A 12,919-nucleotide genomic window follows, 5' to 3' on the forward strand; every position below is an offset into this window, starting at 1 on the left:
GAATGAATATCTATTTCTATTTTTTTTCTACTTTCATAATATTTAAACTTTCTGTCTGTATCTCTGCAGTTCACTGCTCACTGCTTCTTTCTAGTGATGGATGAGGAGAAAAGTTGTGGAACAGCATGAGAAATTTCATGGCTGATAAGCTTCTTTCTGTTAGTAGCCCACCCACATGGTTTGTTAAATAACTAATAGAATTCATAGCACCATGGATTATCTGTCTTCTGTAGTTAATGATAATACATGATATCAATCTGTGTCTTAACACTCAGCTTTCCTTGCTGGAGTGTTTTCATGGTTTGGGATAAACTATTTTGGTGTCCAGGTCAGCTGCAGGATGGGGCTTATTTCTGAACATCAGCAACAACATTGGGCCATCCTCAAATTCCACAGAAGGAGAGGCATTTCTCACTAGTGATATTTTGAAGAGAAAAATGTTACCAATTAAAAAATTCTCAACCTGGATGTTGCGAATGCCAACCAGTTTGTCTCCTGCATTTCAGTCTTGCTCTTTACTCCCAAAAGCCACAGGAATTTTTAATGTCAGCTGACAATTATGCTATGCTTATTACTCTATGCCTTCCATTTTTGCTTCACTGGTCACTCGCTTTCACTCCTTATCATTTATGCCTTATTTCCCATATATGCTCCAGCTTTCATCCACTGCAGCTTATTCTGCTTGTCCTTTTAGAGTAGGGTCATGTTTCAATATACTAATTAGAATGTCACTTTCCGTGAGGCTGTTATTTTCTTCTGGTCTTCAATTTCTGCTAGTAATTTCTGTGCCATCAGCACTTAATTTTACATCTTTTAAATAATAAAGATTGTAGAAATCACAAAATGACTGATGCTGGCAGGCACCTCTGGAAGCCACCTGGCTTAGCCCCTGCCCCAGCAGGGACACCCAGAGCAGGGTGTCCAAGGCTACATCCAGGTGGCTCTGGGAGATCCCCAAGGAGGAGACCCCCCCAGCCCCTGGACAGCCTGTGACAGTGCTTCATCATCTGAACAGCACAGAAGTGCTCCTGGTGTGCAGAGGGATTCTCCTGTGTTCCAGTTTGTGCTCATGTCTTCTGGTCCTGTCACTGGGCTCCACTGAAATGATCCTGACTCTGATTGTGTCTTCCCTTCAGGTATCACAGAGTCTCAGTCTGAGCCAGCAGTGTGACCTTACAGCCAAGAGCACAAACCACATTTTTTCAAGCATTAAACTAGCATAGGTTAATGCATCCAGTAAAAAGAATTGAGTCTCCCAATATATTTAGAATTAGAGTGTCCTCTCCTTGAATACTGTGGGCTGAAAATATGAAAAGGATGTTTAGATACCAGACCTGAATGTATGGCCTATGATGTGAGGCTGAGGATACTTGGGAGCAGAGGAGGCCAAGAGGTGACTTCAGTGCTCTCTGCATCTAAGAAGAGGAAGTAGAAGGAGGTTCTGGGCTCTGCTCCTTGGTAACTGATGGCCAGGCATGTGGGAATAGTACAAAGCTGTGCCACAGGAAGATCAGACTGAGCATTTGGAAACATTTCTTTACTGCAAAAGTGGTCAAACTCTGGGACAGGCTTCCTGCTGAGGTGGTTGGTGACCCACACCTGTCAGTGTTCAAGAGGAATTTGGACAATGCCCTCATTAATATGCTTTAACTTTTGGTTAACCGTGAAGTGGTCAGGCAGTTGGACTTGATTATCTTTGAACACAGCTCTTCTCCTCCCTTCCCCTCCCCTCCCCTTCCCTCCCCTCCCTTCTCTTCTCTTCTGTTTTACACTGATACAGTCCTCCCAAGGCTATGAAAAGATTACCTCTCTTGAAATGCATGTACTTTAGTATGTCTCATTCAGTCCATATAAACTGTTGAATGTTTTCTGTTATTTTTTATCTCCTCGCTGATACGTAGTTCACTTCTCCTTCTGTCAGCTAACATTGAACTTTTCACCATGACCTCATTTTATTTAGAATTCTTAAGTCTTTAGGTCATTCACATATGTTGCCAACAATTTATGGAACAATTAGTCCCAGATCACTTCCAGAATATTAAGTTCAATTAGACTAAATCCTGGTCTTGCACATCTCTTTTTGTGATGACAGTTCCTCATTGTCAGTGAATTCTCTGTATTCACTGCTATTCATTATTATTTTTAGCATCAAATAGATTAAATTGAATACACTCATATGAACATATGTAATTTGAAAGGTGGGTATTAGCTGCTGTCTCCTATGGCTAGACCTAAAGTTACAGCTTGTTATGAACATCATATTTATTTTTAGGTGTCTCATTATGTTTTTAGAAATTGAATTTAAGGAGGGTGAAACACAGCACTTTGTGGAGATTGAAGTTCTCTTTGATGGAATTAGGGAGATGAGAGAAGCCTTCACTGTTCACCTGAAACCTGATGAGAACATGGTTGCTGAAATACAGGTAACAAAATAATTCCAAGACCTCAACAGAAGTCTGGTAAAAGGATATTCTTACATTTTTGGCTTCATAGCTTTATTCTTAATGTTTATGCAAGCCAACTTTGCTTGCAGTTTTAAAGGACACATGTAGAATCACAGAATTGTAGGGTTGGAAGGGACCTTTATAGATCATCTAGTCCAACCCCCCTGACAAAGCAGCTCCCTAGACCATGTTGCACAGGTAGGCATCCAGGCAGGTCTTGAATCTCTCCAGAGGAGACTCCACAACCTCCCTGCGTAATCCCAGCTGGCACTGTAGCACCTACCCCAAACAGTTTGTTACCACAGCAGTAAGGCTCATGGGGCTCTAGAGAGAAGGAGAGTCTGTGTAAAACAGAAGTTTTCAAGTTACCTTTCCAGATACGTTCTCTTTTTTTGAATCAGCACTAAAAATCCTGGAAATACTTTACAGCATATACTCTATACTGTAAAAAGAGCAATCAGGTGATAGATAGATCTTATACTGTCCAAGCTATGTTGTTATGTGAAACGAAATAGTCATTTATTCTTTTTTATTTAGCATTATATCGTACATGCTTTAAACATTAACAGTAAATTCTTCTGATTCTGCAGAAAAATATTCTTATGACTCTTTAGTCTCTTCATCAGTACCAAATACTTAGTCAGACTCCAGGCAGCCAGGGAGATGATTTTGCTGTCAACAAACACCTTTGCTCATGTCAAACACCATATTTCCACTTGGCAGTTGAGGAATATAGCGCACATCAGAGTTCTACCAGAATACTGATGGGATTCAAGTAATCTGGGACACAGGAGGTTAAGGGGCCTGCTATCTTCAGTGTTCTGGAAATGAAAAAAAATTCAAATAAAATAAAATCTTGGTTTGATAGTCTGCAGAATACTTTCCAGCGCCTCAGACTTTTCTCAATAGCACATACAGCAGTCATTTTAGAACTTATCCTGGGACAGTGTTTCAAAATCTATACATATTCTGAACAAGTTCTCACTTGAATTCTTACTCTTGTTTAAATCTTTACGGATAACTTTATCTTTTCATTATCAGACAGCCAAGGCCATTGTTTACATTGAAGAAATGAACAGCATGGCAGATGTCACCTTTCCTTCTGTCCCTCAAGTTGCTTCTCTTTTGATATATGATGATACTTCTAGAGCCAAAGACAGAACCAGTCCTGTAGCTGGCTATCCTGTCATCTGTATTACAGTGAGTATCTCTGTTGAAAGGTGGAACAACACTGGTATATGGATTTTGTTCAAAGGAGCAGTTGAATTTTAGACAATCATTATTAATCATGTTGTGAGTCACACATGAATTTAAGCTAGGACAGTTCTAAGTGCTAATATAATTTCTCTAGATAGCAGATGAATTTTCAGTAGGGCAAAAAACACTTGGTCATCACTAAGAACAAGTTTGATATTTGTACAATGTCTGTGATTGTATCAACTTTATTTTCTACTTTCCTTGTGCTAATTGGTAAAGTTAAAATCACTGGAGATAACCAGTGAGACATTGTTTTTTCATCCAGTGTTTTTAAAGAGTGTCACAGACTGAAAAATGACTGCTGTTTTTTGGAGTACTGCAGGCTTCTTTCATGGCAATTTTGCAACTGTAGGGTTTCCATGGATGTTCATTTGTATTGAGGAAGGTTTTGGTCCATCTACATCTTCAGTTTCTCACACCATTCGTTACACACAGGAATGGGTTATGTGTTGAATAGCTTTCCTTAGTACAAAACCAAAACAAATCTTGAAATGAGAAGTGTATTTGCAGAATTAGATAAGAGTGTTATATCCAAGTTAAAGTAGCTAGAAGTGTAGTTTGATCCTTCATAACTGTGTTTTCACCCATAATCTATAATTTAAAATCAAAGATTTTATTTCAGTTACAAATAGTTAGACCTGCCTATTCATCTACCTTAATTGTGATAAAAGAATCACAGCCAAAATAAGTTAATTATTCCTCACTGGAGTTATCTGTTCCACATTGCTGAGTTTGTGACTCCTGAAAAATTAAAATTCCTTTGCCATAAAGCAAATAGTTACTTCTCTGTCTTATTCTGCAGGCTTGCAATCCTAAATATGAAGACTTTGATAAGACCGGTTCAATATGTGCTAGTGAAAACATCAATAATACTCTGACACAATATCGATGGCTTGTGAGTGCACCCACTGGTCCTGACGGTGTCACTAGCCCCATGAAGGAGGTTGACTTTGATACCTTCTTCACTTCATCCAAGATGATCACACTCGACTCCATTTACTTTCAAGCTGGCTCTCGTGTCCAGTGTGCGGCTCGTGCTGTGAATTCAGATGGGAATGAGGGTCTTGAACTTATGAGCCCCATTGTAACTATAAGCACATCAGAAGGTAAGGTATCTTCTTTTGCAGAATTCCTAGGATCCCAATTTCCATTTTAAAATCAGATGACATTATGAGGCATTTTCACACTACGGCTTCAGCTTTCCTTCTATTTTTAATCTAGATGGTGTGAAAGGTATCTTACCACATCAAACAGGTATATTAAAGGAAATGGTTTTCATCTTTGCTTCTAACATTTAAATATTTCTTCCTCTCATTCTCTCAGACAGCAGAGGTACTGTAGTCTACCTCCTTTGCCCAGCCACCTCTTCTCACAAAACTTGTAATGAATACAGTTATGAAACAGAGGCGTGGAACTGATCTGAGAGCATATGCTATTTTGTCATTGCAATCTCAAGATATTTTTTTTACTGTATGATCTGTTGAATGAGTAATTGTCAGCCAACAAGCTGAATTAAAAAATATTGTATTCTTTGTGCCATCTCTTCTGTTTTTGTTGCTGCATTAAGTCTTCTGTTTTTTGTAACATTTTTCAGTAGATAACTATGTGATTGTTCATTTGCAATATCATTTTAATTTCCTTGACCGTTCAACTAAATATTTTAGTTAAACCCCTTTGTTTCCTGCAAAGTTAGGGCTTTAGGGAGCTTAATAAATACAATTTTTATTTACCTGTTTTCTTTATTTCACATTTTGACTGCAGGCTAAAGTCACTTTTGTTTGCAATATCAGAAATCCTAAAAAGGACTGTGTTGGAGGGTATTGTCTACAAGATGCAATGCAGTGCTTTTTAAGGACAGACAACCTTGTGTTGGATGAACTAGTTTGGTTATATAATATAACAGCCTATGTTAGATTTATAATTAATTATTTGGATTACACATGACTAATTAGCCCAGGACCAACATTGAACTGCCACAAATATATTACTTCCAGTACCTCAACTCTCTTGTGATGTGGAAGTCATCAGTTCTGATGGACATATAAACACAGATGGTGGGAGTTAAATAGTTGTTGTATGCTATTTTCAAAGATGTACAGTGATCTAAGCAAACTGCCAAAATCCTATTTGCAACTTCAACAGCATTTGACCTCCAGTGAATAGACCAAATTCTCAGAAGTAAGTCAGATTGTGCAAAAAAAAAAAATGCATTTAGTCTCTCTAGCGCATCTTACTTGCATTGGAGAAAAAATAAATTACTGTTTTGCAGAAGAGAAATCTTGTGTCCTCAAGCCTGCTGTTTCCAGCTTAGAGCTGTTGAGCAAAATGAAGTCCACCAGAACCAATAAGTGGTCCAGGAGGTGAGCCCTGCCTCCTTTTTTTTTAACCCCTCAGAAATGGGCAAATAACAAAACGTGCTAAAGGGAATGTTCAGATTATCCACTTCTGATGGTTTCTTTCTCAGAGGACCCACCCTGTGACCAGGATGCAAGCATTTCTGCATTGAATGACATTACTGGAAGTTGCACGTATCTCAGATCTTACAATTGCAAACCAAATCTGCTAGTCCTGCAAACCAGGACTAATACTAGAACAGGTTGAGCTGAGCCCAGAACAGGCTGAGAAAAGAACTTAAAGATTCCCCAGCCTTGGAAACACTTAGAATCAACAGAATAAGGCCCTGATCTATCTTTGAAGCCGGCTCCATTTTGAGCACAGTGTTCCTAGGGAACATTTCCAACTAAAATTAGTTTATGACACTATTATTCTAACTACATCTTGGTCTCTAATGGGACAAGTGCCTTATAGAGTCCTATGAAGTTATATATAGGTCCACACCCCAATCCAGTGCCAAAAGCAGCTGAATACTGATCAAGTATCCTCCATAAAACTCTGTATTTGTTTAAGGGAAAGGGAATTAAAGCTTCTGAGGCCATCTGTAAAGACATAGGGCACCTGACACTTATTTTGCAAGTATGGTTGCAAAACTCAGCTGAAAACGTAGAGGTGCAGTCATCACCAGGTTCTGAAATGTGATCCATTTGATAAAGGATGATTTCTACTTGACTATTCTTTTGAATAAATCCCTGTTCAAACCTCTGATAAGTGTTCTCCATAGCATTTACCTATCATTTCAGAAAATTCCCCTTCTTTTGGCTACATATCTAGTGGGAAAAGAACTGTATCTAAAGTTAATGCAAGTATAGAGTATTTCTTCTGGATATAAAGTAAAGTTACTTTATTTTTTTCTATTTTTTTCTATTAGGTCTTTGTCAGCCTCGTGTGTCAGGAGTAGTTGGAGCAGAACCATTCTCTGCCAAACTGCGCTATACAGGCCCAGAAGATCCAGCATATACCAATCTCATCAAACTGACAGTCACGATGCCACATATCGATGGTACGACAAAAGTAGCTGTGGAGTCAAGAAAAATCATACAACTTGCTGTCGTTTGAGCTGTCTTATCAGTCATGTTATTTTAAATAGTTAAAATCACAGTCCAATCTTTTAACACAAGGAACCAGAGAAAAATGCCATGAGATGTCAAATGCACTTTGCAGTAAGATGCATAAGATGCTGTATAGCTTCATAGTCTTTGATATGGAGACTGTTCTCAGACTGATTGCATAGCTTACATAGATTGGGCTAGACCTACACTTAATAAAATTCCTCTGAGGTGCATAGTTATATCAAGGAATATTTAGTATTTATTTAAAAGCCTATAAAGCAGTTTAATTGCTGTATGCTTCTGAAAACTTAAGAAAAGTTCCAATTGAAAAACATCTTGCAGATTTAGAAATAGTTGACATGTCATAGTAAAAGACATATACAGCATATCATCTTTCTTTGAACTCTGAAGTGCATTCATTACTGTAAGTTCCAAGTACAGAACCACTTCATAATGTGCTCGGTGGTCGAGAGTTTTTTGCTGAGTTAAGCAACTCAGAGCACTGAAATTTAGTGATAGTGATATTATTATTATTATTTTTTAGGCATGCTGCCTGTTATTTCCACAAGAGAGCTCTCCAATTTTGAGCTGACACTTAGCCCTGATGGAACTAGAGTTGGAAACCATAAGTGCTCCAACCTGCTGGATTACACAGAAGTGAAGACCCACCATGGTTTCTTGACTGATGCTACCAAAAATTCAGATGTGATTGGAGAGACCATTCCCTACCAATACAGCCCAGCAATTAGAGGCTTCAATACCTTACGATTCTACCGGAACCTGAATCTGGAAGCCTGTTTATGGGAGTTTGTTAGCTACTATGACATGTCTGAGCTCCTCACAGATTGTGGAGGCACCATTGGGACAGATGGACAGGTACCAAACTACAAGTTGATTTTTTACTGTATTCTTTCAATGGGAAACTTCCCTTGAAATGTATTTCCAAGTATAATACATCTATTTATCTATTAATAGTTTAAAAAGTATTTGTTTGGTTTTTTTTTTTCATTTAACAAAATGCAGACTTCTGCTATTATTTAAAGGTATCAGTGCATCAATTAAATACTAACAGGCTATGTAAGAAATCCTTGTCCAACTGAAATTAAGGGAGTGACTTAATTTGAATTAAATTTGCTATAATTTTCATTCAGTGTAGTTTTGAAATACTTGAGGATCAATCTATCCAATTTCTAGTGATGCACTTCAGTCTTTTCTTGGAACGAGAGCCTTCTAGATGATTACTTTTAGCACATAGGTAGTGCTAGACTGTTAGTCATTGTGTATCTTAAAATAAAGTTAAAAAACTGCAGTCTTTCTACACAATGGACTGCACTGTACTACCAGCTGCTTGGCACTGCTGATCTTTTGCTCACATTGAAACAAGACCCACCAGTGCAGACAGCATAGTGGTCTCAGGTTACCCAGCAGAAAATTCCTTGCTCATGAAGCAAAGAGAAGCTGTCACTGTGGCTGAAGAACAGAGCTGTGAAAGTGGTTTGGAGATAATAAACAAGGAAATTGGAGAAAAATCCTTTGAAAAATGGTTTCTAGAAATCCAGAATAGTGTGGGAGCAAAAGGAGTGCAACATTTCTTCTGGTGCAATGACAGTGAAGTTGATCCTTAGGTCTTCCTTGTGCAATTAGTACAAAAGCCTGTCTGATCCCAATCAGGTTCTGGAGAACAAAAGCTGTAGCCAGGAAGTTCAATCCTTTATGACACAGATATGTCCCTTTAGGGATAATCCAGAAGGACTGGAAATGCAGTACTGTGTTTCAGAGAAGTCCATCCTCAGGCCTCTGTGTCAAATGGCTAGAACAGTTTTGCTTTTTAAAAGGTGTTCATTTTATCTGGGAGCCACCTGCTTATCCACCCCCTAAGATTTATATGTACAAATTCTTCAACTTCTGTTCAGTTGTCTCTCCTGGTTCCTTGTCTGTTGCAAAGACCAGTTCAAAGTATCTGCCTTGATGCTGGAAGCTCACTGTTGGTGCATCTGCTTGGAGTTGCCCCTCCACAAAAAGCAGATCCTCCTACAGGTACATTCCACTGTAGCCATGAACCTGTCAGAGGGAAGGGGAGGCATGAAAGTGTGGGATGTATGCCTTTCACATTCCCACAAGATAAAAACAACAGCCATCTTCTCTAGATGGCTATAGATGCTCCTAGAATGATCTCATTGCTTCACCTCATCATTCCTTTTGCTATCTTTTATGCCCTAGAACATGTACAACATGCAAATATAAATTCTTATTTCCCAAGCTGCACAATCATAGGCAGATAGAGCTAGCTCCAAGCAGCTGACAGATGATCCTGTCACTCATGCAAGCCACTTCTCCCATAGTGAAAAGATCTGAAGATCTGATTTGAATCCTCTCAATTTTTAATACTCCAGTATCCTATAGAGAAAAGGCCAAACAGTTGGCTTAGACAAATGTCTAAATAAGTCCTATATATGTATGCTTGTATATAAACAGAGCAGAAAATAAGAATCCTTCCTGCATTTTAGTAAATTTAAAGAACCTGTATATTTCTTTGCATAAGACATGCATAAATGATAATTGGGCTCAGGATGAGAGCCATACTTTAAGCTCCAGAAGTGTTATGTATTTTAGATAAGATCTTTCATGTAAAAGCAGAGGGATGGACATGAGCTGTAGAGCCATGAAACTGCAGCTGAAGTCAGCCTTAGCACTCTGTAGGGTGTGGCTAAAAGGTTACAGTGGTAAGTGAAATATCAAGCTGAATTACTTCTAGCAGTAGAGCATTTCCCAGGAGCCAGTACGCGCTTCACTGCTCTCCCTGTTCCCCCCACCTACATTTAATTCTTCTCCAAGTTCAGTCTTTATCTTCACATGACCCCCCCACGCTGAGAGGGGAGGCAGTCAGTGCCCTATCTCTGTGGTTGTCACCATTGTTGTCTTTTTCTCCTTCGGTGAGCAATTAATAATCCTTCTCTGTGAGAGGGAAGCTGGCAGCTATGGTTTTCACCATGTTTTTTTAGCACACAAAGGAAGCTTAATTTCCATTATATATATTGAACCGATAAAGAAATATTGAATGCTCTTACCATATCCTGCTACCACTATAAATTTACTAGCTCGAATTTACCACTTGTATGGCTACGTCTTTCAACTCAAAATTCTGCTTTTCAGTTCTTGTTCTCCAGTGCTTCTCTATATGATCAAAGGAAGCACTCACGATTCAGACAGAGATATTCTGTAAAAGCAGCTGGCAATATCATGTGTGATGTGGACCTTCACTTACGCAGGCTTCTCTAATGTGAGGGGAAGAAGATGAACTTCAGGAAGCAAAGTGTGAGGTGGGAGACCTGCAGCTGGTGTCGTTCTTCTGGCAGCACTCCTGGTGTTTGCCGCAGACTGCAGCTGTCTTACCCAGTTCCCATGAACTCATGAACTGTCATAATACATACGGGGAAGGTTTTAGTTTTCTTTCTTTTCTTTTCGTCCTTGAGGCCTTCTCCTTGTGACCCATTCTCTTTTGCAATTACTCTGTGCATGAGCAAACCCTGTGTGAGGTGGATGCAGCCCTTCTTTCAGAATATAGCTTGACGCTTTGTTCCTGGGGTCTGCCTGCCCATATTCACCATATCTGAAAAATCAAGCATCTGTGTATCTATTATGGATTTAGATGTGCAGCTTAAGGAGTGCGTATTTATAAACAAAGGCCTGTTCTTTAAATTGAACTAATTCGTTTGGATTATATCTCTGTTGCGATTTGTAAGATCAAATTTTGAACATCTTGACTTCATAATCTGAAATTCAAGGTCTGTCTTTGGATATGTTGAGGGTGTAAAAATGCAGAGCTCATCTACGTATCTTCAGGTAATTATTAGAGATTGGACCTTACTTCATGAGGGCATCATGAGAGTCAAGCACTAAGGATATCTCAGGTCCTCAAGACACAGATGCTAGAGCAATACCAGAATTACTTGAAAGGAAATTAAAAAATGAAACAGTGAAAACCAAGCAACTGTCCTTTAATAAAATATGTATTGAAGGACTGGCCTACTCTTATTTGGTAGAGTGTAAAGTATGACTTGATCTCACATCTTCCCATTACAGTTATTTGCTGTAAGCAGACAGTTTGGAATCCAAAGGCTTCTGTGTCTTTCAGGCCAAGTATTTATGTGTGGATTTTGCTTTCATTTGTTCCTTACCACTGCCAGACTTGGTATAAGAACACCAGGAAATTCTCATTCAGATTTTATTAGCAACTAGTTAAGCAAGTCTTTGGCTGAAAAAAGGAGGTGAAAAACATATACAGTAAAATATTTCCAGCTCAAATAGTTCTAGCTTTGCAAAAAACATTTTTAAGGGTGAGAAGTCAGCTTTTCTGAATTTCTCAACTAGAAGCTGTAAATTGCAGCTGAACAGAAGTGTCTATTTTCGAATTTTTATATTCCGGTCAATATTATATTCCTGTCAATATATGTCAAAATTTAACACCACAATCAAGTTTAAGAAGACCTGTAGTTTCTATTCCCTTGACACAGAAGCTTTCTAACCATCAAGTTGCATTTTTTTTCCCTCCAGCTGTAAACACTATCTATTGCAAAAAATTATATATTACAAAGTTAATGCACCAGCTGTGTAACAGAGCCAGAGGTTAAACATTTCAAGAAGCTGGCATTTCAATGTTGTATTGCAGCCTCCCTTCTATGCAGACTATTTTAAGCAAAGCTGGTTTGCATTTCACCTGTGACCTACCTGGCTATTTGCCTTTTTGGGTCCAAATCTGAGCTTTACAATGCATTTCTTGTGTAAACAGTGAGTTGATGACACTGTTAAGCTTGTGTGACTCAAATTTGCGGACACAGCAAGTAAATGTAATAGAAAGTCAGGGTAAGGATAGTTTGGAGGACAAAAATACAGTTCTCGTGAAAAGTTTGGTTCATTAGGACAATATAAAATATGAAAATGTTATTTCTAATTTTGATCTTTCTAGTACTGACAGCACATGCCCATCCTCACAGACGCACACACACACACACACACACACTCTTACTGCTGTTGATCATATCCCAAAGCTATAAAATCATTTTCCTAGGCAATTCCATTCTCTGGAATGAAAGCCAGATAAGTAAAAATCAGTATAATGCAGGACAGAGTCCATGCCTCAAACCCTTAACTGAAAATGTTTTTGTTGTGAATATTCTCACTTGTTACATGACAGATGCTCAAACCAATTATGGGTTTTTTTTTGCTTAATGAAGTTTGACAGTTTGCATCAGAAAAGGGAACAAAAGAACACCTATAGAAATTCTTAAATGGGAATTGTCAACGTTGAAAAATAGATCTTATGCCCTTTGACAATTTATCTTGCCAAAAACATGTATGAATCTGTACATCTTATATTGATATTCAGGATAAATCATGTTCTTCTCTCACACACACTTGGAATGATTTTTGAGCCGTTTGAATGACTTTTTTTCAGACAGTTATCATAAGAGTCAGTTCCCTTCTTGGAACAATTTTTCTCTGTCTTCTCAGGAATTGTCACAGGATGGGAGACACGGTTTTCCCAATTCAGCATAAGTGTGGCTGTGATTTGTATTGCTGTCCTAGTATTGCAAGGCTGGCTGAAGGTCATATCCACTTACTACTGTATAAAACTAATGTTTGTGAATAAAAGTTTGTCAATACAACTTCTACAGTATTCTGTTCACAGAATGTGTAGATACACTATGCACCTGTTCTGTCTCTCCACAGCAGTTAAGCTGATCCTACACTTCCACAGCTCTGAGTTACCAT

At 38.5% G+C, this 12,919-nt stretch overlaps 1 protein-coding gene across 1 annotated transcript in view; it reads left to right on the forward strand.

Moving 5' to 3' along the window:
* FREM2 (FRAS1 related extracellular matrix 2) overlaps positions 1-12,919 on the forward strand; it is a 112,751-nt gene that overhangs the window by 81,746 nt on the left and 18,086 nt on the right. The window contains exons 12-16 of the mRNA XM_065730252.1: positions 2,293-2,423; positions 3,486-3,644; positions 4,504-4,807; positions 6,967-7,098; positions 7,692-8,023. Coding sequence (XP_065586324.1) covers positions 2,293-2,423; positions 3,486-3,644; positions 4,504-4,807; positions 6,967-7,098; positions 7,692-8,023 — 1,058 coding nt within the window. The remainder of the gene's footprint in view (positions 1-2,292; positions 2,424-3,485; positions 3,645-4,503; positions 4,808-6,966; positions 7,099-7,691; positions 8,024-12,919) is intronic.

This window comes from Cyrtonyx montezumae, unplaced genomic scaffold, assembly GCF_038088225.1.
Source record: "Cyrtonyx montezumae isolate F1298 unplaced genomic scaffold, pur_monq_1.0 scaffold_12, whole genome shotgun sequence".
Lineage (NCBI taxonomy): Eukaryota > Metazoa > Chordata > Aves > Galliformes > Odontophoridae > Cyrtonyx > Cyrtonyx montezumae.